The 26,255-nt window shown below is 42.5% G+C and overlaps 3 protein-coding genes across 10 annotated transcripts; 1 reads left to right on the top strand and 2 right to left on the bottom strand.

Annotated features, from left to right (window-relative positions):
• The first annotated feature begins 458 nt into the window (after window positions 1-458).
• On the top strand, window positions 459-5,453 carry LOC101754193. 5 transcript variants are annotated; one of them, XM_022825649.1, is made up of 5 exons: window positions 459-710; window positions 812-960; window positions 1,058-1,219; window positions 2,023-2,138; window positions 5,023-5,453. In XM_022825649.1, the coding sequence occupies exons 1-5, from the start codon at window positions 554-556 to the stop codon at window positions 5,039-5,041; spliced, it is 603 nt and encodes a 200-aa protein (XP_022681384.1). In that variant the 5' UTR covers window positions 459-553; the 3' UTR covers window positions 5,042-5,453. The 5 variants fall into 5 exon arrangements, with proteins under 5 accessions (XP_022681384.1, XP_004965273.1, XP_022681382.1 ...); XM_004965216.4 differs by lacking the exon at window positions 5,023-5,453 and adding an exon at window positions 2,515-2,912 and having other exon boundaries at window positions 461-710; XM_022825647.1 differs by lacking the exons at window positions 812-960; window positions 1,058-1,219; window positions 2,023-2,138 and adding exons at window positions 3,367-3,515; window positions 3,632-3,793; window positions 4,602-4,717 and having other exon boundaries at window positions 462-710.
• Window positions 5,454-7,674: 2,221 nt separating this feature from the next.
• On the bottom strand, window positions 7,675-14,659 carry LOC101753508 (formin-binding protein 4). 2 transcript variants are annotated; one of them, XM_004965211.4, is made up of 10 exons: window positions 14,394-14,659; window positions 12,980-13,060; window positions 12,379-12,500; window positions 11,404-12,023; window positions 10,132-11,321; window positions 9,954-10,033; window positions 9,423-9,518; window positions 9,271-9,344; window positions 8,188-8,329; window positions 7,675-7,961 (listed from the first exon to the last, which is right to left on the bottom strand). In XM_004965211.4, exons 1-10 carry the CDS (start codon window positions 14,479-14,481, stop codon window positions 7,878-7,880), a joined length of 2,577 nt encoding a protein of 858 aa, XP_004965268.1. In that variant the 5' UTR covers window positions 14,482-14,659; the 3' UTR covers window positions 7,675-7,877. The 2 variants fall into 2 exon arrangements, with proteins under 2 accessions (XP_004965268.1, XP_004965269.1); XM_004965212.4 differs by having other exon boundaries at window positions 12,702-13,060; window positions 14,394-14,656.
• A 4,206-nt stretch (window positions 14,660-18,865) lies between these two features.
• On the bottom strand, window positions 18,866-25,294 carry LOC101752837 (C2 and GRAM domain-containing protein At1g03370). 3 transcript variants are annotated; one of them, XM_022825987.1, is made up of 10 exons: window positions 25,150-25,294; window positions 24,224-25,075; window positions 22,754-24,019; window positions 22,256-22,435; window positions 21,863-22,146; window positions 21,665-21,781; window positions 20,961-21,223; window positions 20,620-20,788; window positions 20,239-20,511; window positions 18,866-19,671 (listed from the first exon to the last, which is right to left on the bottom strand). In XM_022825987.1, exons 2-10 carry the CDS (start codon window positions 24,570-24,572, stop codon window positions 19,477-19,479), a joined length of 3,096 nt encoding a protein of 1,031 aa, XP_022681722.1. In that variant the 5' UTR covers window positions 24,573-25,075; window positions 25,150-25,294; the 3' UTR covers window positions 18,866-19,476. The 3 variants fall into 3 exon arrangements, with proteins under 3 accessions (XP_022681722.1, XP_022681723.1, XP_004965266.1); XM_022825988.1 differs by having other exon boundaries at window positions 24,224-25,072; window positions 25,150-25,290; XM_004965209.3 differs by having other exon boundaries at window positions 24,224-25,294.
• Between the last annotated feature and the right edge of the window lie 961 nt (window positions 25,295-26,255).

The raw sequence follows: 26,255 nt of genomic DNA, 5'->3' as shown, positions 1-26,255 counted from the left end.
TCGCACAGGTCATCCAGGCCCCCGTTGGCCAGGCTCCCAAGGTGCGCTAGCGAGATTGGTTTGCGTTTCAACGCAGCCAGGCTAGCAAGAGAAATTGATTGGTTGCGTGCACGGCCAGCCGCTTTCTCTCCCTGACATGCTGCCCATGTGCTCCTCCATGCACCGCGCGAGCCTGGCTCCGGGGAAACAAAGGTTTCGGCCGCACCCCGGGAGCCAGGTTCCGCGACGCTTTTTGCACGCAGCGAGCCAGGCCCAGCACTAGTCCAGGTAACCAATCAGCTCGAGGTCGCATGCGGGGAGCTCGTATCCGGGGTGGTGCAAGGAACCAATCAGACCCATATTTCTTGGAGCTAAGAATTTTGGGCTGCTAAACATTTTTGAGCATCAGTTGGGCCGCTAAAAGGCCTCACTGTTTGATTACGCTTTCTTGAAAGCCCATCATCACACCTTAGGCGCCTTCTTCCATCACTCTCCTCCTCGGCGGCGCCGCAATAAACCCCAGCAAGAGACCCGACCCCGCCTCGCCACCGGCGGCTCACCGGAGACGGCACCCATGGCCTCCCGCCGGGCGCTCCACCTCCTCACGGCCAACCGCAGGATCTCCTCGACCCCGCACCTCGCCTCCCTCGGCTGGTTCGACAAGATCAAGTCCACCTTCACCGGCAAGAAGCCCGACGCGGCCTCCGAGGCGGACTCCTTCACCCTCATCAGTAAGTCGCCGATGAGCCCGGCCGCTGCTTCGAATCCTCTCCTTATAGCTAATAGCGAAGCCGCGGCTTGAACGGCCTCTGGGATTGGGTCTGATTTACAGAGTTCGCGGACACCATGGAGACGGCGAGGAAGATGGGGGCGTTCAAGAACTTCGTCGCCGGGCGGGCCAGCGAGGCCACCGTCGTCAACGCCTTCGAGAAGCACTCCGCCGTGCTGCGCTACCTCGGTGCCATCGACCCCACTGGCGAGGTACACACTGATTTGATGTTTCTTTTTTTGGATAGATGGCCTGGCATTTGGGTTGGAGATTAATTGATTGTCTACTCTGTAATTTTTTTTTCTTCAGAAACTCCAAAACAGTGACAAGATCAACGCGACCAAGCACTGCAACTGCACGATTGCTGATGTGGAGCACATACTGGCCAAGTATACATGGGCTAAAGAGGCTCAGAAGAAGATGGCAAAGCTCAAGGAAGAAGGAAAGCCACTGCCGAAGACATTTAATGAGGTAAAATTATAAGACAAACTGAAAAACTGACAAGGACATGGAGCTATGTGTGTTATTAAGCTTGTGAGGAATGGCTACAAAATACACTCTTGAGGGGTATTGGGGATTGTTACTTTGTTTAATTTGATTTATAGTCTATTATTCTACAATGCATTGAAGAGGAGCGAATGGATATTATAGACAATTGAGGCGAACAAATAAAAACATACAAGCGAGTGAGGACATGAAAAGAACAGAATATACCAGTAAAGTGCATATTTTGAGTAATGTAAACTTGTAGCCACATTTAGCTGGATAAAGGACATTATATCATACCGAAAGTGAGGTGCGTTGTTACAGATATATAGACAAGGAAATGCAGTAGCCTGGTTTTTCCATATTAGCTTGAAATTATTCATCATTAAACATCTTAATTGGTATGCCAAGGTGAAAACATAATAATTCAGTAGCAGCAGGCTGGTTATGCTTCTGGTACCTTTTTCTCTTTTTTTATCAGCTTTTGTGTGGTCATGTTTGGTATGTCTGACTTATGATCTTGCTCCATTCACAAATGCTATTCTTAGTGTCCTCCTTTCATCATAAACAACTTTCTGGATTATATTTGAGGAATTCTGTAAAGCACTCTGTGTAACTCAGTTGGGCTGCAAAAAGTGTTGGGTGCGATTAGATTAGATTCTAATTTTCTTCTTCTATTAACATCATATTCCGATCACCTTGATTACCTCGCATGAATAGATATTTCATTTAGGTTTTTTTCATTGTGGTGAATCATTTGATATTTCTAACCATACTTTTGCTTGTAGATCCAAAATCTAATGGGTTCTACACCAATGGATGTCGGCCAATCTAATCTGGCAAAGAGTGGTCAGATAAGTAGGAATGCTCTCTGCCCATGTGGTTCTAAGAAACGATATAAAAGGTTCGATACTTCAAGAACTAGTTGTCTAGTTCCATTACTAAACTGCCATGCTGCTCTTCGATTGATGACCTTTCCGATTGCTATGATTCACATAAGCCATAATGCCTGCAATACGGTTACTCGTAGAAAATAATCCGCACATTGTATAATTGTTCTGCTATATACATTGTATAGCATTGTAGTATTATATACAGTGGAATTTGACTAAATAGTGGATTTTGGATTGACTAAATAGTAGATTTTGGGAAAAGGGTAACTTTTACCAGCATTAGTTTTGTATGTCTACGGATTCTTGCTGGCAACTATAATAGTATAATCTAGTTTATTTCCCTTGTATTATTATAACAATTTGTTCTTTTCTGCCTCAAATGTGAAGGTGCTGTGGAGCTTCATGAGGTGAACAACCATGCTACTTCGTGGGCAGAATGTAAAGGAGTTTGTTGTTCTGGAAATTTCTTCCTTCTCACCACTGATTTGGCACCTTGATTCCTTTTCGTTACTTAGAATCTCATTCTTGCCACTGGAAGCTCTCACTAAGATACTGAGATGTATGTCAAAATTCTACCTGGTGGTGAAAACGGAATGAGGTTACAGTACTCCACGGATGAAATACAAAATAGACATGTGCACGGCGTCCTAATTTGTGCTTGAAATGGAGCTTTTACTGGTTGGAGTAGTTGTGATTTTTGTGAATTTAATAGTGCGGCGTCTGTGTGTACATGTATTTCGCTGTCTTTGCGACAGCATTCCTCTTATTGACGAATTTTGGATGGAGCTAAGCATTTTGGGCTGCTAAACATTTTGAACATCAGTTGGGCCGTCGTGAAAGGCCTCACTGCTTGATTACGCTTTCTTGAAAGCCCATCAGCTTACGCGTCTTCCATTCCCCCTTCTCGCCGGCGCCGCAATAAAACCCAAGCAAGAAACCCATCCCGCTCGCCGCCGGCGGCTCACCGGAGACGGCACCCATGGCCTCCCGCCGGGCACTCCACCTCCTCACGGCCAGCCGCGGGATCTCCTCGACCCCGCACCTCGCCTCCCTCGGCTGGTTCGACAAGATCAAGTCCACCTTCACCGGCAAGAAGCCCGACGCGGCCTCCGAGGCAGACTCCTTCACCCTCATCAGTAAGTCGCCGATGCGCCCGGCCGTTGCTTCGGTTCCGCTCTCGTCGGGCTGGTAGCGGTGCGGCGGCTTGACCGGCCTCTCAGATTGGGTTCGATTTTGCAGAGTTCGCGGACTCGATTGAGACGGCGAGGAAGCTGGGAAAGTTGAAGAACTTCGTCTCCGGGCGGGCCAGCGAGGCCACCGCCGTAAGCGCCTTCGAGAAGCACTCCTCCGTGCTGCGCTACCTCGGCGCCATCGACCCCATTGGCCAGGTACACGCAGATTTTATGTTTCTTTCTTTTTATTCTTTTTTTCTTTGGATTTGAATAGAGGGTTTGGCATATTGGTTGGAGATTGATTGATTGGCTGCACTGTAATTTTTCTTCAGAAACTCCAAAACAGTGACAAGATTAATGCCTCCAAGCACTGCAACTGCACTATTGCTGATGTGGAGCACATACTGGCCAAGTATACATGGGCTAAAGAGGCTCAGAAGAAGTTAGTAAAGCTCAAGGAAGAAGGAAAGCCACTGCCAAAGACATTTAATGAGGTAAAAAATATAAGAAAAACTGACAAGGATATGGAGCTATATGTTATTAAGCTTGTGTGGGATATATATTCAGCTATGTGTATTAAGTATTATTAAGCTTGTGTGGGATGACTGCAAAATACACTCTTGAGGGGTGTTGGGGACTGTTACTTTTGGTCAATTTGATTTATAATCTATAATTCTACAATGAATTGAAGAGGAGCAAACGGGCAGTATAGACAACTGAGGCGAACAAATAAAGACAATACAACCTAGTGTGGGGAGGGTGCATATTTTGAGTAATGTAAAGTTGCAGGCATATTCAGCTGGATAAAGGACATTAGATCATATTATCATACCAAAAGTGAGGTGTGATGTTACAGACATATGGAGAAGGAAAATGCAGTAGCCTTGTTTTTCCATATTAGCTTGAAATTAATTATCATTAGACATTTTAATTGGTAATCTGGTATGTCAAGGTGTCAACATAATAATTTAGTAGCAGCAAGCTGGTTATGCTTCTGGTACCTTTTTCTCCTTTTTTCAGTTTTTATGTGGTCATGTTTGATATATCTGATAAATGCTATTCTTAGTGTCATCTTCATTGTTACAACTTTCTGGATTATATTTACAGAACTTTGTAAAGTGCTCTGTGTAACTCATTCAGTCTGCAAAATGTGTTGGATCCCATTATATAAGATTCTAACTTTCTTCTTCTGTTAACATCAGTTTTCGATCTCCTTGATTGCCTCGCATGAATAGACTTTTCGTTTATGTTTTTTCATTGTGCAGAATCATTTGATATTTCTAACCATATATTTGTTTGTAGATCCAAAATCTAGTGGGTTCTACACCAATGGACATCGGCCAATCTAATCTGGCAAAGAGTGGTCAGATAAGTAGGAATGCTCTCTGCCCGTGTGGTTCTAAGAAACGATATAAAAGGTTTGATGCTTCGAGAACTAGTTCCATTACTAAACTGCCATGCCACTTTCTGATTGCTGTGGTTCACAGCTTCACATGCTTGTGGGTAATAATCCACTTCTATAAATATGCATGATTTTAGTGTAATAGTATAGCATTGTAGTATTATATGTTGTGGAATATTACTAAATAGTAGATCTTGACAAAAGGATAACTTTTATAGGCATTAGTTATGTATGTACACAGGTTCTTGCTTGCAAATATAATCTAGTTTATTTCCCTTGCATTAGTATGACAGTTTGTTCTTTGCTGCCTCAAATGTGAAGGTGCTGTGGAGCTTCATGAGGTGAACAACCATGCTTTTGTTTGCTTGCAAATGACGAAAGCCGGAGGCAGCATTTTGCTTTGCTGTGATCAAGAAAAGCTTTTTTGGCAATTCTCAATGTGAACATGCAGCTATTTCCTGGACAGCAAACCATGCGAATGTGAGCACATGACGTTGAACCTTGTAAAGCACAATATGAGCCCTGTACGTGGGAAGAAACGTTTGCTCAAATTGCGTGATTTCTTGGTTGATTCGATTCGTCCATGTTGATGAATCTTGGTGACATCCATTTAGCTTGTTCAGAGTTCAGATACAAGCTTGAGTATTTTTAGCTTCAGTGTTGCTCAACGTTTTTATGTTCTAGGTGGCTTAAGGGCTAAGGCATTATGCTGGATGAATCTGAAAAAAATAACTTTCTTTTGCTTCACATCTTATCATTGTTGAAATTTCGCTTCTTTTTATGTTGTTGACTCGGAAACCCGCAGATACTGTACATGCTGTACTCCTGCGGCTTTGTTTTTTCTCCTCGCCACCTCGCCCAATGACTTGTTCCGTTGTGGGCAGAAATGGTTGTTCGGCCAAATACCCAACAAAAAATTGGGCACCCCTAACCCTGCGATCATATTGTGGCGGGTGATCATATTATGGTGGGAATTTTTTACAAGTACTTTTATCTTGATAGGCACGTGATGATGTTGCAGTGCGACAGACACTTCAACCTTAAGGATGGATGTTGTGGTGGGAATTTCTACGTGTATTTTTGTCGCGATAGGTACGTGATGATGTTACAGAATGTTTCAGTTGGGTATTAATATTGAGATAGATTTAGGTTATTGTAGCAACTGCTTTAGTACGTTGCAAATAGTTATTTTAGATGGACCAATAGTTGATTTGTCTCGTTGTACCTTTTTAGTCTAATTAACTAATTTGGTTTGTTTTTTCGAAATTTTTATTAAAAATGATTTATAATGTTGCAACTGCACAATTGTAATTTTTAAATATTCTATAAGGTATGTGTTGATGTTGCAAACTTTATTTCTTCTAGCTGTCGCTTTTTCAAGGATATTGCATGAAATATTTGTATCATGTTATGGTGATAATTTTCTATTTTATAATCGGATAACATAGTCATTTTAATACATGCTTGTGTTACGTTGTGAACACTGATTTCCAGTGTTACAGGCGCTAGCATTTCTAGTGTTACAGGCGCCAGCAAGTTCGAAGTACCGTTCTTTTCTCAATAGAGTAAATTTCATGACCAGCTATTAAGCTAAACAATTGGACGATTCTTATCCTGGTTCCCAAATTGCATTTTGAACTCCCTAAACTATTTAAACTATTTAAATGGGTCATCTAGGTCTAAATTATTGGAGTATAATTGGAGTATAAGTGAATTACTTACCTCTTCCCATCAGGTTAAGCTTTTAAGTTGAATTGGTTAGTGTATGCAACTCAATATAGTATCAGTGCCAGAGGACTTGTTCAAACCCTAGCAGGCAGGCACGATTAAATAAAATAATTGTAGTCCACTCCAATTTCCACGTATGCGGTCTGAGGGAACCTGCACGCGAGGGGAGTGCCTACCTCTCCCTCGTCACATTAAGTTTTTTAGTCCTCCCTCATCACATTAAATTTTTGAGTTGAATTGGTTGGCACTCCACGTCCCGGAGCTGACATGGCACGCTGATTATGTAGCAAACGTGGAACTTACGTGTGGGACCCACATGTCATTTCTCTTCTCCTTTCTTCCTCAGCCACTCCCCGTCTCCCCCGCCGTGCTACCTCCAAATTGACGGCACGATCCCTTCCGGCGCCTCCCCGAGCACAGAGTTGCTGGATGCGCACCTGAGCTCCGCCCCCTGCGCCCTTCCCTGGGCCTCCATGAGCACGGAGTATGGCCGCTCCTTCCCTAGCGGTCGGGGGCTCCGAGTCACGACCGCGCTGGCCGACGGCGATTTGGGTGCGCGGGGCGAGTCTGTGATAGGATCTGGCGCACAGGCATAGCGCGTCGACGGGGCGCGCGTGTGCAATGGAGGAGCGGAGCGGCGAGCACCAGCTATGCGAGCCGCGCATGGGCGGTGTAGCGAGCGGGGCCACTGAAGCTGGCAAGGTGGGCCGTGCGCGTGCGGCGCAGGAGTACGCGCGGGTGCAGGTCATGTGGCCCGAGCGGTGGCGAGCATCTGCTGTGGGGATGTGGTATTCGAGCGTGAGGGGCCAGGGCCGTAGGTGGGCGGCGGCGGCGGCGCCCACGCAGTGGAGACGGGGAGTGGCTGAGGAAGAAAGAATGGCACGTGGGTCTCACATGCAAGTTCCACGTTTGCTACACAGTCAGCATGCCATGTCAGCTTCTGGGGTGTTGCGTGGCTAATTTGGACCTAGATGATTTTAGGGAGTTCAAAATGCAGTACCATCAGGAACTTTGTGCGGTAGTTCCTTTTTTTTTCCCTGTCGTGCTCGTGAAAGAAGCCGGAAAATACGGTGTTGGCGACTAGTTTCTTTCCTCGCGCTCCTGAAAATAGTGGCCCCCTGGAAAACTACGAAAGGTTGAATCGTCTAGTTTACTTTTAAGTGTGCAAGGGACAGAAGCCCAAGCTCATCCCAGTACTAAACGATTCGTATAGTTCCTCCGGCAAGCTTTGGTGCTATCCTCCCATTGAAGCGAAAGGGAAATTTTTCATAAAAACTTTACTTTCCGTGATCATTCTCAACATTTGTTCTTTCTTTTTAAAGGGCACAAGGAGATATCTACAACAAAAACTGAGCAGCCGACCATACAGCTGATGCTACATGCATGATCAAGGAAGTCCTATCTTCATTTGGTTGACTGCCTAGGTTGGAGACTGACCAGTCCTATTTTCATTTCGTTGGCCGCTCCCAGGACGTCTCCGATGTGAGGCTGTTCCCGTAATAGACCTGCTTAGTAGATTCATCCAAGTATGCCTGCACGGTGAGGTAACGAATGTCAGTACCTTCTTTGTAAACACAATGGCATATGAACAAGGTTTTACAGCACACTGGACCACAGGATACACAAATGGGTAATGACTGCTGTCGTTAGCTTATTTGGATCGGATGCAATAGATATGCAAATCTTGCAAGCTACAACTCCCGGTATGCACAACATCAAAGACAGCCTCAGTATATCAATCAAGTGAAGAGGCATAACCTGCCAACCAGAAGGAAGACCCTTGGAGAGCTCTGCAAGATCAGGTGACCCATTGTGCTGTTCAGCACTATGTAAGGATGCAGCAGCAGACTCTTTTGACTCCTTTTTTACTTCAGCTCTTCTGCGTTTCACACGATCACGCCTACAAAGAAATTCAAAGAGTCAGGACTATAGCAGCTACCCAGTTAAATCAATACAAGAAACCATGTCACTATTCATAAAGTTCAGATTCAGAATATAGGTTGTCAGCTGTGCTCATGATGGGTCGGTAATCAAAGGCAAACTATTGTCTCCGAACAGCCTATTCTTAAATGGTAGCTAAACACGGGGCATGTAACCTGAAGAACATAAACTAATCATGGCATTTTACGCTTATTGCATAAGGCGCATTTCATTGGGAGTATTGGGTTCAAGTTCAAATTTGAGCTAAATCACAAAACTTCCAAATGAGAACACCTACAAAGCAAACAGGTCCACCAAGTCTAACATGTTCTTCAGGTATGTCAAACTAACATAGGTGTACCAGAGAAGATGAAAATGTTAAACTAACATGTTCCACCACGTCTCAAGAACCAGGCACCACCAACTAACATATTCAGCTATGTCAACAACCTAAAAGCTTTCTCACAGGTGTTTTGGCTACTCAAACCAATTACTGTTGGTGCCAGGCAGAGAACATATAGAACAAAGATGTATCAATTTTAGATACTCTTAACAAGAAAAAGCAAATCACTTGATGCAAGGGAAGACCAACATAAGAATACGGTATACATGTCTGCAAAATATTAAAAGAAATTAGTAGGCACTAGGCAGGGCAGCCAAACCTAGTAAGATGAAAAATGTAAGTACTGGAGTCAGTGTGAACACCTCCTTTTAATAAAATTTTAGATGCAGGAAGGTTGACTCTGTTTCTAGAAATGTTTCTTTCGGTTTGAAAGTAAAACATTAAGAGTATACTTTCCAGTAAATAGGATATCAGAGGCCATGAAATGGTGAACAGATTGGGCCATGTCCATGACAAAGGCCACAAACTTATGGTATCAAGGTACTAGACTCAACTATCATAAGGTAAAGAAACAGTACCAATCACCACGAACAGGAACGAAATTGGCATTTTCCTGAGCTTCCCCACTAGCTATCTGCTGTTTCCGCCATTCCTGGAACAAATCGACCATAATTTAGATTCAGAAAGCTTTGGAGAAATTTTTGCGCATGAGTACTTCAAAGGGAGGTACCTCTATTTCCTTTTGACGCTTCCTTTCTAAAGCCTCCAAAGCACTTTCAGGTTCCTCTTCCTCTTCATCACGAAGTTCCTCTTTTGCAGCTTTCCACTGTTTAAAAGAACGAAATAAGATGCTTTACCAAAACAATATTGCCAGGGCACCAGTTATCTATACATCACTACTCATCTCAGTTTAAACCTTTAAACTAACAAATTGTAACCATGAAACTAAAAAATAACCAGGCAACAAAACGTAAAATGCACACAAGAAAACTAGCTGAAAAGGTGCTCCCTACTTGTTGATCAAAAAGGATAGTTGAGATTTCAGAACATATATCAAGCAGCCAAGTAAATGAAACTAGCACTTGCTGATTCCGTTCCATGAAAAGACAGGAAGATGTTCAAAAAATTTTGTAAATTTAAAAATCATCTTGGGAAGGGTGGTGCGTGCATGTGGTAGTACTAGCATAGTTAGGGGCGCAAGCCACCTATATTCGCATGCATATGTGACAATAGCATTGAGTGGATCGTTATAGAGAGCTACCTTATCCACCAGACTGGAAACCTTCTTATTAGACCTCAGGGATGATGTAACAGCAACAGCCCGCTTCTTACTGCGAATAACTACAAAACAGCACAAAAGGTCAAACAATGTGATGGAGTAACCATGACCAATAGGGTCAGATGAATTGCCTCAATAAAGATATTCAGAAAAGAATTACCTTTAGCCTGCGTAGAACTAGTAGAAGACTGTGTAGAACTTCCAACTAAGGATGTTGTTCCTGCAGCTGATGTTGCTACTACTGCTTGGGACAGAGGCGCAATACTTGCATCCTTGGATATAACCTTATCAGGCCCTTTGGGATCCAAATTGCTATTTGCAGAAACAAGAGAAGCTGAGCTTGTTTTGATATCTGCCGCACTGCTAGAAATGGCAGAGGTTGATGAAGCATAGTATCCAGAATGTTCGGCTGCTACTCCGCTGGCAGCCATAGTGACTGAAGGATAGGTATAGTAAGATTCTGGGGCAATAGATGTGCCATCAACGGGAACAGATAAGCCACTTCCAGATACTGGTGCATAATAAGAATGCTGCTGAGCTTGAAGGGCATGGGGCTCACTCACTTGCATATAGTAATTGGCAGTTGTACCTTCTGTACCAACAGTAGCATAGTACTCCATTCCTGAAAGTGTATAACCAACATTTGCTTGAGCTACATATGGCTGAGCAACTGTATCAGCATGAATGTATGATGCAACTGGCTCTTCTGGGGGAGCTGGAGGAGCAGGAGGAGCTGGTTCATTATCAGGTGGTGGAGGTGGAATCCATTCCTCCTCTGGTGGAGGCGGAGGGACATCATTATCCTCCGGAGGACTAGGACCTTCCAAAGGTGGTAAATCAGGTGAACTCACTTGTTCTGGTGGAGGATGCTCCTTGTTAGGTTCAGAACTGCAATGTACCTGCTCTTCAACACCATCTTCATCAACTTCCATTTCCACATCCATATCTTCATCATTGTCAGATTCAAATTTTGAAGTAACTGCTGCAGCATCCTTATCTTGTGAGCTTTGAGCAGATGTTGAAGCTGGCTTATCAATCTTAACATTTTCATCAATAGTAATCCCAGCACTAAGCTCAGATTTCAAAGCCTCACCATTGGAGAGTGCTATCATATCAGCTTCTGGTGTCTTGTGTTCAGCAACCTCTGTTTTTGAATCTATAGGTTCTGTTTCTGCACGATAGTTCATTTCCAACTTGGAAACAGAAGAGTCTAGTTGCTTAAGGTGCACCTCAGCATGCAACCACAACGGCAGCAAAGAAGATCCATATGATGAGAGTGCATTGCAATCTGATATTCGTATCCCAATTTCTCTTCTTAACAATTCAATACCTTCGTTCGAACCATGGAGCCTACAATTATATAACTTATTAGTTTTCTACACTCTAGCAACAAGAATGCATGCAAAGTATAACAAAAGAAAATAATAAGCACCTCTGCAGCAGGTTCAATCTTTGCAGCAAATCCTCGCCATATTTTGCAAGATACAAGGGATCAATGTCCATAGAGTCATGACTCGCGACAGGTGCAGTATAAGTATAAGCATCTTGAGTAACCTGTGCACTTCCACATGCCATTCCAAAAGTAGCATAAGTTGCTGCGCCATTACCAACAGACATGTCACTTGGATATGCTTCCAGAGTGTTGTGGGGAAGGACATGGGCTTGACCTTCTATTGAATAGTCCATTTGAGTAGGAACAGATACAGATGCAACTCCTGAAGCTAATCCGTTTGGTATCTCCCAAGAAGTTTCTCCAGTAACTGTGTTCCAGTAATAACACTGATTACTCTGTTCATGCATTACTGCTTTCCAATTTCCACCAATATCGGCAACAATTTGCATGCCAGATGAATCAGGAACAGATCCAGCTGCTGTCACATTCTCTTCTTGCAGAGTTGGCTCAGGAACAAGAGTCTTTCCTTCAGAAACACTTTGAGTATAGTTCTTAACATCACCAGCTTCAGGTGCTTCTTGTTGATCACCAACAGTACCTGACGGTTCGGTTTGTGCATTACCGTTATCACCAGGTGTGTTGGCATGCTCAATAGTTGTCTGTAATAAGAAAACATACAAGAATAACAAAAATCAGCAAAGCAGCGAACTTATACTCCTTAGCTGCAATAATGTCCTCTGTTTGAAAAGAGAGATGCAGTTGACCAAGAAGGTGAACAAAAAGCATTGCAAGAAGCACAAATGGTTTGAATAATATAAATTAACAAAATTTACTTATTGAAAGAAATAAGATCAATGAATCTAAGGCTAGCTTATTGGAGGCTTGAGCCTTATCAGCATTTTTCACTGGCTTCAGCTATTCGGGACCTATAGTAAAAAAAAAAGACTAGAACTATATGTTTAACCCAAGAAGGTTATTTGGGACATGACATGCACAGTGAGAAGGTGGAATTACCTGAGCACTTGCATCCCCTGGACTCCCCTTAGCTTCACCAGTGGGTTGATCTGCTGCTTCTTCATCCTCTTCTTCATCATCACTATATTGCCCAAGCAATGCTAAAGGATTCTCCTTTTTATCTGAAAAATAAAATACATGCAAAAGTTAGAAAAGAAAAGGATTGTATATGACAATATACATTGCAATTCTTTTCTGAAGCATACATGATGATATCAACAGTGTGTAAAATTAAATCAGAAAGTTGGTTAAAATTATTAATATGTGGCCATAAATAAGAAGACCAGGTTAGGAGCTACATACAAAGAAAGAGACATACGAACCGAGGAGGGAACAATCACATCCTGAAATCCCCACGCTTAGATGCTGCCAAATGAGAAATTACCCGTAGGCATTCACTCAATTTTGACAGTGGCAACTCGGTCTGAAGAATTAGTCAATGTTCCTTGCAGGCCGGCAACCCTACATGTATCTCAGAACCAGACATGCGGAGGGCATACATGCTTGTACAACAAATCCAAATTTCCACCATATTTATGTTCCATAATCCATAGGCATGTCTCCTTTACATATCCCTTGGAAGGAAATTGATGAAACCCACCTGAAGAAGATGGTGAAGTGGGAACCACAGTCTGTTGGTCACGGATTTCACCTCCTATTCCCTCTTTCTGTGATGCCTCTCCTGCAAGATCAGGAGTCAGCTTACGTGTGGAGATATATCACAATCTATTGGAAGGCTAACAGATGATGCAGATGGTATGTCTTAATTGCCAGATCTTACTAATATTCAGTATATCTACTGTTACAGGTGTTGCATCACTAATATGAATAAAATACATCCAAACATTAGATACCTACTACTATAAACAGCTGATGCAAACAGTTATGATGCCCATCCTTGAGGAAAATCCAACCTCAGTTTTTCGTCACCTCAACTAGCATATGGTATTAGGCTGCCTCCGTTTTTATTGTTTCATTTATTGAGGCGACTAACCAGTAACCAATAACTTACCCTGCACCATTAGACCCTCAAAGCCCATTTATTGCCATAGCCGTAGCCAGTACTGGCAGAGGCAGAACCACTGTTTCCTGTCACTAATCCCCCCAAATGGCAAGGTCAGGTATGCCTCAGCATGGATGCTAGATCACATCTACCATCCTAGTTCCAAGATTATGTTCTCTAGTAATGTAAAATTCAAAACGTGATTGAAACTTTCAAACATAAGGACAGTGTTGCAATGCTTCAATGTGCTTTGGTCCATTGTGGTAATGAACCTATCCAGCTATAGTTCTGTTACTTGCGTCTGAAAAAAGAAGGTTGGCAATTATATGTTGGTAAGTCAAAAAGGTTTAATACTAGAAATGATTTCATTCTTTGGGTTCGCACATTTGGTAGGTTTGACCATCACCTTACACTGTTTCCTAAAATAGTAGGCAATTTAATTATGCTTTGTAACAGACTAGCAGCAGAAGGAATTGCGACTACAGTATTTCTCGCTATACCACTGAAACTGCAACTGGCTTGATGAATGTTAAAATAATGTAGAAAAAGATGAACGACACAAAAAAAAATGCCCAGTATTATTGCCTTGCTTGTGCACAATAAGTTTTACCTTGACATCGATTTTCACAGCAACCAGATTCTACTGATAAGACCAACTAAAAGAGTGAACGGCTTATCAGCATCTTGCTGCCCGAAAATGAGAGTAGATCAAACAACTTAGCCTAAATCCAGCTGCTCAAGATAAGGTCACTGCGTCCACTCATTCAGGATGGGTGGATTCAGAAGACCATACAAACCCTAATCGTGAAACACTAGGTGCAGGCCACAATTAGCTCCTAGTGTTCGTCCTAATCAAGCAGAATCGAGATTGAGCGCTTTACAAGCTAGACAGTTAAGGCGAGCAATCATAGATCGATCTCAACTCCCAAACCATGTCGAAAAGCTGGGACGCATCACGCGGTCGAACGCAACCAGATCGAACCAACCAAAGCGGGCGGGCAACGGAACTTACCGGGGGAGGGATCGAGGAAGAGGTCGAGCTTGACCCTGCGGCCCGCCGCGGCCATGGCCGCCAGGCGGCGCTCCTTCCTCCTCCCCATCGGTCGGGGAACGAGGGATTTCGATGCGTTGCGGGGGGTGAGAGAACCGAACTAGGGTTAGGGTTTGGACGTCGAGGTGGGCAACCGAGGGCCGGCACAGGCAAGCGAGCAGGCGAACGCGAAAGGGAATGAAAGCGGGGAGAGACGGGGCAGGCGGCGGCGTGCTCGTGGCGTACTGGCGTGGCCGCGTGGGTGGGCGCGTCGATGCAGGAAAACATTTCGGCCTCTGCCACGAGATATAACAGACTAAACAGCACATAAAGCCCATTTAGCTGGCCCAGTCCACATCGAATTAAGCCGGTCTCGGCTGAGGGTTCTGATCTTTTCTTTTCTTTTTTTTACTTTTTCAAATCCATATTGGTATTGGAGTTCTCCCACGTCCCACCATTTCTTGTTCTTTTTAAAAAAAATTGAAACGGACCATTTCAGGATGGAACTCTGAATTGGTGTAAAATAAAAGGGTTGTAACTCTAAGCTCACAGGCACTGCCGAGAGAAAAGCCCCAAAAGAGAGAGTTTTTTCAAACTATACTAGACAATCCCTGCAAAAATGGGCATACGGCACCTCCTCAAACCATTTCACAACATTGGACCATGAGTTTTCTTTTTATATTATAATAAAATAAAAGGAGAAAAAAGAGTATGAAACATATTTCAAGGATATACTCCCTCCGTTCCAAATTACTATACACATCTTTTGACATACCCCTATATATATAGGTATGTCTAGATACATAGTAAAAGTAATGTATTTAGAAAAGTCAAAACGAACAGTAATTTGGGACGGATACATAGTAAAATTAATGTATTTAGAAAAGTCAAAACAAATAGTTGATTAGGTTTTATTGTGGTAAAACCTGTCCAATCGGATTCAAATCCTCGCAAACTATGCTTCGAAGAAAAAATAGAGCAGGACAAAATATTGACGAGCACTGTCATTGAAGCTGACAAAATATTCTTGATCGTGATATTGTTTAGGCACGCTAGCTAACTGTTGGTTATCTGGTGAGAGTACTTTTCAGTTACACCAACTTCTTACATACTTATTTGAGTAAAGCAAGCAATGTTGGGATACGAGGTAGGCTACGCTAGCGCAAATCAAAATTTCTACCGCGTATAACCAGGAAGAACTGCCGTATAAGGATCACGGGATTACCACTCGACGCACTACTGGTGCGGAAGATGTAGATATGCGTCGGTGCAGTGAAGACGATCACGTAGTCGTACGTAGTCGAACAACGTAGTCGTACGTAGTCGATCACGTCCAGCGGCTCCTCAGCAGCTCGTCCACGTGCACAGCAAGATCGCCTCCGGTGCCGCGGCTCGTCGTCGGCTCGTCGTGGCTCGTCGGCGGCTCGTCGATGGCTCGTCCAAGTGCTGCAGGCGCAACACCTCCAAGGTATCCACACGTGCAGGGAGGAAGCGTCGCAAGCCGGATTGCTAGATCCGCGAGTTGCAACAGGCGAGGGCGTGGGAGGCGCGGCAAGTGTGTTCAGCCAAAAAGGTGTAAACCCTAGGGCGCCCCCACCCCTCTATTTATAGAGGTTCCTGATGGGCCTCTGGATCCGAGGCCCATTAGCACTCCTAAACCTAATCCAACTCGGATCAGATCCGAATTGGGCTTCCAGCCCCTTAAGTGTGTGACCCTATGGGTTCGGATACGTATAGACATGGCCCGAGTACTCCTACTCGGCCCAATAGTCGGTAGCGGCCTCTAGCAAGACGTGCCAACTCCTATACGCATACGAAGATCATATCAGACGAACCATCACAACATAATATACATGCTATTCCCTTTGCCTCACGATATTTGGTCTAGCTTCAAGCTGACCGCTCTTTCTCGATCCTGTGATTCGGAATCCCTTTGTAGGTTAACTCTTAACCGTACGTAGCATGGCCATGCATTTTCGGATCCGATCACTCGAGGGGCCCAGAGATATCACTCTCAATCAGAGAGGGGCAAATCCCATCTTGATTGACCATGTCTCATAGCATGCTTCTTGACAAACCCGAAAGCTACCTTTATAACTACCCTGTTACGGCGTAGCGTTTGATAGCCCCTAAGTAGGTCGGTCCACATCTAGAATACATGCGACAATCTCAGGTCTAAGGACAAAGCGTATATGTTGTTTAAAGAGAGAACTACTTCTCGTGTTGGGTCAGTCCTAACATATGTCTCCACATGTGTCCACATTATTAGTTCAACATCTCCATGTCCATGACTTGTGAAACATAGTCATCAACTAATACATGTGCTAGTCTAATATTCATGTGTGTCCTCACATGAACTCCGACTAGGGACAACTTTAGAATAACCATACAAGTAAAGAGTTTCACATACAATTCACATAATTGCAAATCAATTCAAGTAGCCTTTAATGGATATTCAATGAACACAATATACAAATCATGGATACAAATGGAATATCATCATCTCTATGATTGCCTCTAGGGCATACCTCCAACAGGCAAGATACTAAATAAGGATACAATTTAAGTAAATTGCACCACCATACAACAACTTGTCAGGTGTGTGCAAATCGGTCCAACAACTTGTAAAGAGCTCAATTTAGTACAATAATCTGGTGAGTGTAAATTGGTCCAACAACTTATAAATGGTCAAATTAGTGCAATAACTTGGCAAATTGGTGCACCTACGGTCCAAATATTATAGCGAAAATGTATTAAGCAAAGATGGACATGTGAATTTTCTTTTGTACAATAATTTTTAATTTTTGTCAATAAAATTTGTTGATCATAGCCAAGTTGTTACTTCTCAACTATGTATATAACTTATTTATTCATTAGTTAAAATTGAATAAAATTTTAGGATTAGGCTATTGGCATTATCAAAAGACTAAAGTCCATAAGAGAGATCATGGAGCTTAGATTTTTTTCTGCACTTCTACTCATGTATTTAACAACTGTGAAGCAACATGTCTGTTTCTATTATTTTAGCTCATGATGCTTTAAAAAATATTTAAACCAAATTTTTAAAAGGTATTTTTAGTATGTATTAACATATTGGGTTTTTTTGTGCAACATATAATAAATTTGTAAGAACATAGTGAGGGTGAACTTATATTGAACATGAATTAAATATTTCTAATCAAAATTAAATCATTGTATAAAAATAATTAATATGAAGAAATAACATTAATTTCTTAAACACAAAAGGTTTTTGTTTTGGCCAAATACAGTGACATTGTGACGCGAATATCAATGGTCAAATAATGCTCAATAATTTATTCTGTGAATATACTCTGATCCGGCATTAGTAAATATGTTACTTGTTATAACATTTTGACTGTGGATGCACCAATTTATCAAGTTATTGCACTAATTTGACCCTTTTACAAGTTCTTGGACCAATTTACACCCACCTGTCAAGTTATTGCACTAGCTTGAGCATTTACGAGTTGTTAGACCAATCTGCACCCACTTGATAAGTTGTTGTACGGTGGGTGCAATTTACTCTAATAATTTTAACCCATGTTATCAGTCCAGAGGATATGGTATAAGGGGTCCAGGTTTTCCTCCTGTTTTATTCATAAATTGTAATCAACAAAATCTTCAGACTGGATACATGTTGTGAAGTGAATAAAAGGTAGGAGCAGTCTTGCCTTCTTTCTGTTTGTCTTGGGTGTTGGGTTGAACATGTGCCAAGTAATGTAGTTGGTATCGTGTTCAAGAAGTAATTAACCACAAGTAATTGTAAATTGTAATATGTATAACAATTTAAATGCTCGTAAGTGGATCTGGAATCTAATTGCTGTTATTCCATAGTTTTGTTTGCACATAATTAGACCCAGGGGCGGATCTAGGGCCCAAGCTGCCTGGGCTGCAGCCCGGGGCGAGCCCACGTAGTCCCTTTAACATATGTGGTATTTAGCCTAACAAAAGGAGGTTTATGAGGCAAGATTAGACTGTTTTGGCTGTGATTCAGCAACTTAGCCCGGGGTGCAGCCCCGTTTTGGATCCGTCCCTGATTAGACCTTCTTTTTATGTTTCATTATATAATTATTATAGGGTTCATGGCTCATGCTTTTCAGCAGCCCAATCTGATGCAGCTTGTGAAGCATAATCTGGGATGTCAAACCCAGAAGTGACAGTAATATCACACAATACAAGGAGAAGAAGAGAAGAAAGTAAGTTCATCTCTTATAAATCCTCGTGTGCTTTTGTAACATTGTACTGATTTGTACCATATATCAACGCAACAAAAAAACATTAGCTGCAGTAATGTTTAGCATAATCATCTCATGCAGTAGCATGAAACAACAGTTCAACCTAATCTTCTAGACAGAATTTGCACTAAACCCCTTGATATGGCAGCAGCAACAACAACAACATCAACATCAGCTATTCTGCATTGTTCACACACATAAGTTCATTCAATATCTTTATTCACCAAATAAAAGATTATAGCATCCAGAAGAAAAGAAGGCAAAGGTTTGATTCCCGTAGGCATGAATCATTGCAACATCGCTGTAACTCTTGAGGCCTTGAGGGATAGAAAACTAATACAGTCCAGTCCATCGTTGTAACATGGAGGGAACAACAGTTATGGCATTATTTTCCTTTCAATCTTGTTCGTAACAACAGATAATGCATCCTTTGCAGGAGTGCAGGGAGGGAAATAAACAGTTAGGTTTTCTGTGATTCCTAAACTCTACCTGTGCCTCTAATCTAACTAAAAGGGTGTAGGCAAGATTCCGATTCTGTAACGTTTTGTAGAAGTCAGAACAACATCTGAACATTCCAGGCTCTGCACCTGCAGTTAGTTCTCCAATCTAAAATTTTGCGATGAGGCCCTTGCCGTGTAAAATTCTTGCTGAGGGCTTTGCCTTATGTTGAAAGTTCCTCATGATATCACTGATATTTGCTCAGCATGGCAGCAAGGCGTCGTAGGAACCACCATTTTGCCAGAACATGCTTCCTGGTGATCTGTATGCATGTGCATCAGCAAAAGTAGGGCGTGGACAAAAAGGGGTTCCTACTTGGCCGCTATAGATTCCTTCTCGAGTTGGCTGAATATCTTCTTGAGGCGTGAAGATGCACTAGATGCTACGTCCTGCGTAATCTTCTTCCGATTCTTGCAACTTTTTAACCATACTATGCCAATTGATACTTGGACAGTACAACTCTTCTGCTTGGATGCATTGTTCTCCAGTTGATATCTAATATGGAGCTGCAAGGGATAAGCCACAAAGGGCAGCACAATCAGGTGACAACTGACAAGTAAAAAACTAACACTTCCAATGTATAAAGTGATGAACGAATAGATGACTGTTGCCTAAGACAACAGAAACTGCCTTTCATCTTTCCCTATTAAGTGCAACTACATGTAAACACTCTGATGCTTTTGCATAGTTTGCAATGGCAATGCACATGGAATTCAGAATCAAGATGACCCTTTAACATAGCAACCATTGTAATTTCATTGAGAAGATAACAAATAGAAAATGGCCAGTATCCACAACAGTACCTATGTGCGCAGCATCCAGAAAAAAAAAGATACGCGTCACTGTGTGTCAGGCTGACAGTAGAATTTTTATATAAAAAGGAAAAATAATATTAAAGAAAGAACATTCAAGACTACCAAGCTAATAAATATTGAATTGCTCGACAACAAGGAACTGACCATAAAAAAAGGGAGTTGTGACATGGAAACAACAGAAGCATGTCAGAATGTTACAAGATATATAGTAACAGATATTGAAATATATATAATAAAATACTAGGAATCGGCTCTTACATTGAAGCATTCACCAATTGGAATACCTTCAAGTGTCATAACTTCTTCAACAAGCCAGCCATTCTTATTAGGCAAAGGGGACTTCTGTTGGGTGCTCATTGCTTCTCCCTCATGCCGCTCTGATTTCTTGTCGAACTTATGATGAACTTGCCTCTGGTAAACATCAGCTCTTACAGGTTCCCATTCTGTAACAGAGTAATCCACACAGCCAACTCTCTCCATCACCCGATGCTCCAAAGGACCACCCTCAAAAATGCTCATGAGTGTTGATACCTAGTGACACATAAAGTTGATTACAATGTGAAGTGTAACTCTTTGACCCTTTGCGGAGCACATAGTGGATTGCACAATATGTCTCAGATGTAAAATAAGGAATCTTACATCAAAAGGTTTTGTAGATGAAAACACTGCTGACATTTTGGCATCTTCTATCCCTAAGAAAGACCCACCTTCCTCGTTTTGGAAATCTTCTGTTTCTGATTCCTCTTCTACAAGCTGAACTTTTTGTTCAGGAGTTAAGGACCTTGCCTTCCACAGTGCCATTATTGTTCTGCAAAGCAGGCCATTGGCATTTTGAACAAACATATCATGAAGAAAGTGATCATATTGGTGAGGAGTAAATGGACCGAAAGGTAAGTGTGCTTTTCAAGGAATTCACTTGTGATGGCCAGTCACATGTGACAAATTAGGTCCATATGTATCATCCAAGAAAATGTACTTACTTATGTGCGACATTGAATGAGACAAAAGACTGGAAATGAAACTTGAGTCTTCCTTCACTGTCCAGTTGCTTTGCTCCATGCTTTGCATCCAGTCCCCTGCCCTTGCGAAGAATGATTACCAGAGATGGACTTCCCATTGAAGCTAGGGTTGCAGGAACCACTAGGATATCTTCAATATCTTCCCAAAGAAAGAAGAATTTTGTTTTGTGACCAAAAAGGTTTGTGTAAAACCCAAATATTCTTGGGGATAGAAAAAGGCGACCCTGCAACACAGGCAGACATGAGTCAGCTCTCAGAGATGATGACATAAATAGGTCATGTTTAGTTTTCAGTAAAGTTACAGTAACATGGCAATGTGAAATACAAAACGGTCATAATCTTAAAGTATGGTTATTCTCTGCCTTTTGGTGATCATTGATCAGAACAACTGAGTCAAGACAAGTAGATGATTAGTTGAATATATTGTTTAATCAGGATTGCAAAGCTGAATCATACGAATACAAACAATCAGGAATAGAAGGTGAAAAGTGTGACTACTATCTGTACATTTTCAAACCCCTGGTGTAACAATTCATGTGTCTAAATCTGATCACTTTGATAACAAGAACATGGTACTGAAGTACTATAAAATGGATGGAGGCTCACATACAGTATGATAGTAAAGCAGCACAAAAAGCAATTAATCGTAAAGAATGAACATATACCTGTGTTAGCATTTTCCTCTTTAAGTGACAAGTAAAGTCATTGATAAGAAATTCTTCTGCTGGCAAAGAAAAGATTTTCTGGAATGCTAAATTTGCATGAGGAGACCTCACAGCAATCTGCATGATGAATTTTCTGTAAGTCAATAAAGACAAGATAGGATGATATTTGCACTTGATGACACGGGAGGAAATCCTTACCTTTTTGCCAACTTCTTTCTCCATTTTGTCCAGGTAATCCTTCACAACTTGAGTACCCCTTGTATTGTTCAAGAATATTCTCAAATGTAATTTTGACTGACATGCTTGAGCCAGCTTTCCCTTCAGAGGAATCCAAATGTCGGCAAGCTCGGATATATTATATTTCAAGAAATTCACTTCAGCATGACCAAGGCAAGCAACTTCATCGAAGGGTCCATCGAAATCATACACGTTTATTTCCATCACTGAGGGAGGATCTTCCATGGCATCAAACTCAAAAATTTCTGCAAGTTTTGGTAAATTAAAATATATAAGAGAAGGCCCTCGATAATGTATGTCTAGTGAATCCTGTAATGGCAGGTGGATGTCAGAAAAGGGAAAAGTATAGCTTACCATTCCATTGAGGCTCAAGGGTGTGAAACTTAATTGAACTTGCCTTTGTCTTTCCATTGCATGTAAATACAACATATGGATCAGAGTAGCCAGATGACTTGGTTGCTGCCAGGTTGGTTCCCTCAATCAGAGCAACAGTCAGCAACCAGCCATCCCCTTGTGCTTTGACTCCATGATCACCTAACAAACATTCCAATCCAAATCTTAATACGAGCAGACTATAAGATTAATAATCCGAAACGATGATTGAAGCCTGAAAGTTATGTTGAATAAAAGACAAAGTGTAACCATTTCTTCCAATTAGGAAATGCCTAAGAAAGCACTTGTATTGAGGCCTAACAGCTAAACGCAAACTTGTCACTATTAAGTGCCATGTAGAGCAGGATTTATCTGATGAAATTCCACTACTAATAGTAATTCTGAATCTCTAATGAATAACACTTAAGCGCATATTCTAATCCCACTAAAAAAAACAATAAGAAGCCAGATATAAGCTACCTCTCTGCCTCTTCGCCTGGATGAACCGTCCAATCATATTTAGGACACGCTGTCCTTGTAGAACAAGAACCCCACAAACTACAACTTCACCAGCAGAATCTGGCAAGTCCAGGCCCGGGAACTCAAGACCTTGAATTATACTAGGACTTGCAAGAATGATGTGAGCAGAAACATATACAAATGCAAAAACTGAGGATAAAAGAGCAAAATTTCCGAATATTCGAAACGCTAGCTTCCAATCAGATTGTTGCTCTGGTTGCACAGAAGACAGAACTTCATTATTGTCTGTTGTATCTTTTGTATCAACCGGCCTAAAAGTTCGAACAAGGAGCTCAGAGAACTGAACATAGTTATCCTTCAAGCCTTGTCTTGCCCCATTTTCAATCATGCTCTTCATCATGGTACTCTGGAGAAAATTTAAGCGCCAAGAGACTACAAGACGTGAAGATTGTTCATCATCTGGCAGTTGAGGCCCTGGCATTATACAGGTTAAAACCTCCACTCTGAAATTATTGCCAAAAGGAACATCAGGAGTACTAACATCTGCTAAAACTGCAAACATCTCTCCATCTGCCTTCAAATATGTCATGTCCTCTGTTGCTTTCACTGCCTTAACTAATTTAGTAGGAGCTTTTGTGTAGCTTACGACCCTCTTCAAGATTTCACCATCATTTTCGAGTCTCCACTGTTGAATTTCAAGACCAGTAGTTCCTTGAATCTCTGCTAGCGATTGCAGAAAGTCTGAACTTGGAGAGAAAAGATGTGCATTCAAGGCACTCGGTGCAACAGCATAAACTTGATCAAGGAGTACTCCACCTGACAAATTTTCAGGCATTTCTTTCCCTTCATGCTGAGAACCAAAGGCCTTCAGTAGCTCATCAAAGGTCATAGTTGCACTAACTTCCTGATCCTGCCTCTCAGGAGATTGCGAGCTGGTTGATGGTGTTTCTTCAAGAATATTGGAACTGCTGTCCAGGTTGGAGGCAGGTGGAGCAGGAGCTTCAGCATCTTTTGGTTTAAAAATTTGATACAGCTTGTTAACAAATGACGGACCACCATTTGATTTATCTTCCTTGATAACTTGTATCTCATCGCTCTCTGATACTGCTGCGGATAATTCTATTGGAATATTCGGCAAAGAAGATCCTTTCACTAATTCAGCTGATTTGTCTGAATTTGATGCAAGGTCATCTGAAGCCCAATGTGCAAGTGCCACTGTCTCTTCAGAGTAATTTTGAGCTAGAGATATGCTGAGCTGAATTTCTCCTGCAAAAGCCATAATCAGCAAACGAATACATGCCAGCATCAAAATTATGAGCACATCAACCTCTCCTAGTGATATACTCCAGTACAAAGTATGACTAACACACTATTGTCATGGGCAACTAATTAGGGGAGGAAAAAACACAAATTGAATGAACATCAACGAAAGAATAAATAAAACAAGATAATTTGGCGACATGTGCTTACCGCAATCCTTGAGCTTGGTCTTCTTGCTCTTGGGCTGCAGCTGGTACCACTGCGTCCCGAGCGTGAGGTTTTCAGCGTCGAGCACGGCGGTGAGGGGTACCTTGACCTGGCCGAGGACGTCGTCGGGGAAGTAGCGGTCCTCGTGGAGCACGGAGACGACGAGCTGGTCCCTGAGGTCCCCGACCCGGAAGGCGAACTCCTCGTCCCAGGCGGGGCTGAGCGTCTTCCGCAGCACCTTGGTCTTGGCCCGCTGCTTGCCCAGCTGCGCCCTGGCGTAGGGGTCCCGCGGCCCGTCGGCGTCCGTCGCCGGGAGGCCCCGGGCCTCGATCACGCGCACCACCAGCCTCATTTTCGTTGGAACAATGGGACCTTTTTTTAAAAAAAAATCTTGTTCTGTTACTGTTCCCAAGAAATTCGATTCGGGCGTCCGTACGCCGCCTCCGATCGAATCGAAGCAATCCGAGTTCCGAGAAGCCGCGATTCTCTCTGTTTCCTTTTCTCTTCCGCTCTTCTTCTTACTCCGGTGGAAACTCGAGCTGAGCACTTGGATTAAGATTAACCAATGGAAGAAGAACCAGGGAGATATCCCCGCCTGTTGTGGGCGGGTCCAAGAAACGAAGGAAGCTCAAACCGGCAACCGAAATATGAAAAATCGCCAAAACTCCGGATTAACGCGGCATGAATCCGGGAGAAGGACGCGTGAGGAGGCGCTAACGGGAGCAAGAAGAAGACGACGACTTGAGAACGAAGCAGCGCAAGCACAGAGCAACCTCCCTGAAAATCAGAGAAAGAAGCCCCCAGGAAATCCGAGTGGGGTCGTTGTTGGGGGGCGATTGACTCGCTGGGAGGCTGCTGAGGTGGATGAGAGGTCGGGTTCAGGCAATGAAGGCTGGGGACGGAGGGAGGGAGAGGGGAGAAGAGGAGACCTGTGGAGGTAGAAGCCGAGGAGGAGGGAGTCCTCCCCGCGTCGCGTCGTCCCTGCTGACTTTCAAACGAACCGGCCTCGTCAGAGCTTCAGTCGTGCCCTGCTCGCTCCGCCGAGGTTTGCTCTTCCAAAATTCAACCGGGCCGTTTTTCTGCCTCCAGCACTTGCAGGCTTGCAGAGACTTTTTTTTTAAAAAAAGAATCAAATCTATTTCTTTTTTTTTTTTGCTAAGAAAAATCTTGAGGACGTGAATGACACGTGCAGTTCCTGTGGATGCCATTGATGCGACATAGCCTGCATACCTGTTTGAAGAAATGGACACATTGGCATGGATGAAAAGGAAAGAAATTAATTGGTGGTGATGTAACCCAATGAAAATTGGCGTCCTTTGCAAAAGGACCAAAGGTTTGAGATATACACTCGGACCATGCTGCAGCTTTCTTCTCTCGAGCCATGATGGAAAAGTTAGGATAACAAAGGTGCGTGTTGAAAGGTGAGTTTTTCTTTTTTTTTTGCTTGATGCAAAGAACTAATTTAAATTAAAAGTAATAGGGATGGTGCTTTGAATGGTCCTTTTTCGCTTTTTTATTGTGCCACAAAATCTTTGATTTTTTAGTTTGATGAAATCTTGCTAAGTTTAATTTTTCCCCCCTCTCTTTTGTTGCTTTGAGCTCGAGCCGACACTACTCAACCATGCGGTCATGCTATGCCACAACATTGTTTTCATATGTTGCATCCCAATAAAAATCATAGTGGAGATCACCTCCATGGAAATCTTCCAGGATGTCACAAGGTGACAGAAACTATTCCAAAACCAAAATTTTGACTCATGCTGGCATAAAAGCGGAAAGCTTGCTACTTAACCTGGAAATGTTCATAAAATTTAGTCTCATTTGGATTTTTTTTATAAAATCTCAAATCAAGTTGTCAATTTCGAATCATAACTTTTTTGATTGAATTGTTTTTTTTTCAAGTTGAGTTTAACATTCTAAATCTGAACTTAACGTTTTCATGTTTGAGTTCAAGTATGGCGAAAACAAGAAGAAAAAAAAGTAGGGACAATAAAAGAGCCGAGGCCGGAGAAGATCTCCATATGGTAATAGGCTA

This window comes from Setaria italica, chromosome IV, assembly GCF_000263155.2.
Source record: "Setaria italica strain Yugu1 chromosome IV, Setaria_italica_v2.0, whole genome shotgun sequence".
Taxonomy (NCBI): Eukaryota; Viridiplantae; Streptophyta; class Magnoliopsida; order Poales; family Poaceae; genus Setaria; species Setaria italica.
Note: the sequence above shows the minus strand (reverse complement) of the source record. Positions and strands in the feature narration are given on the sequence as shown.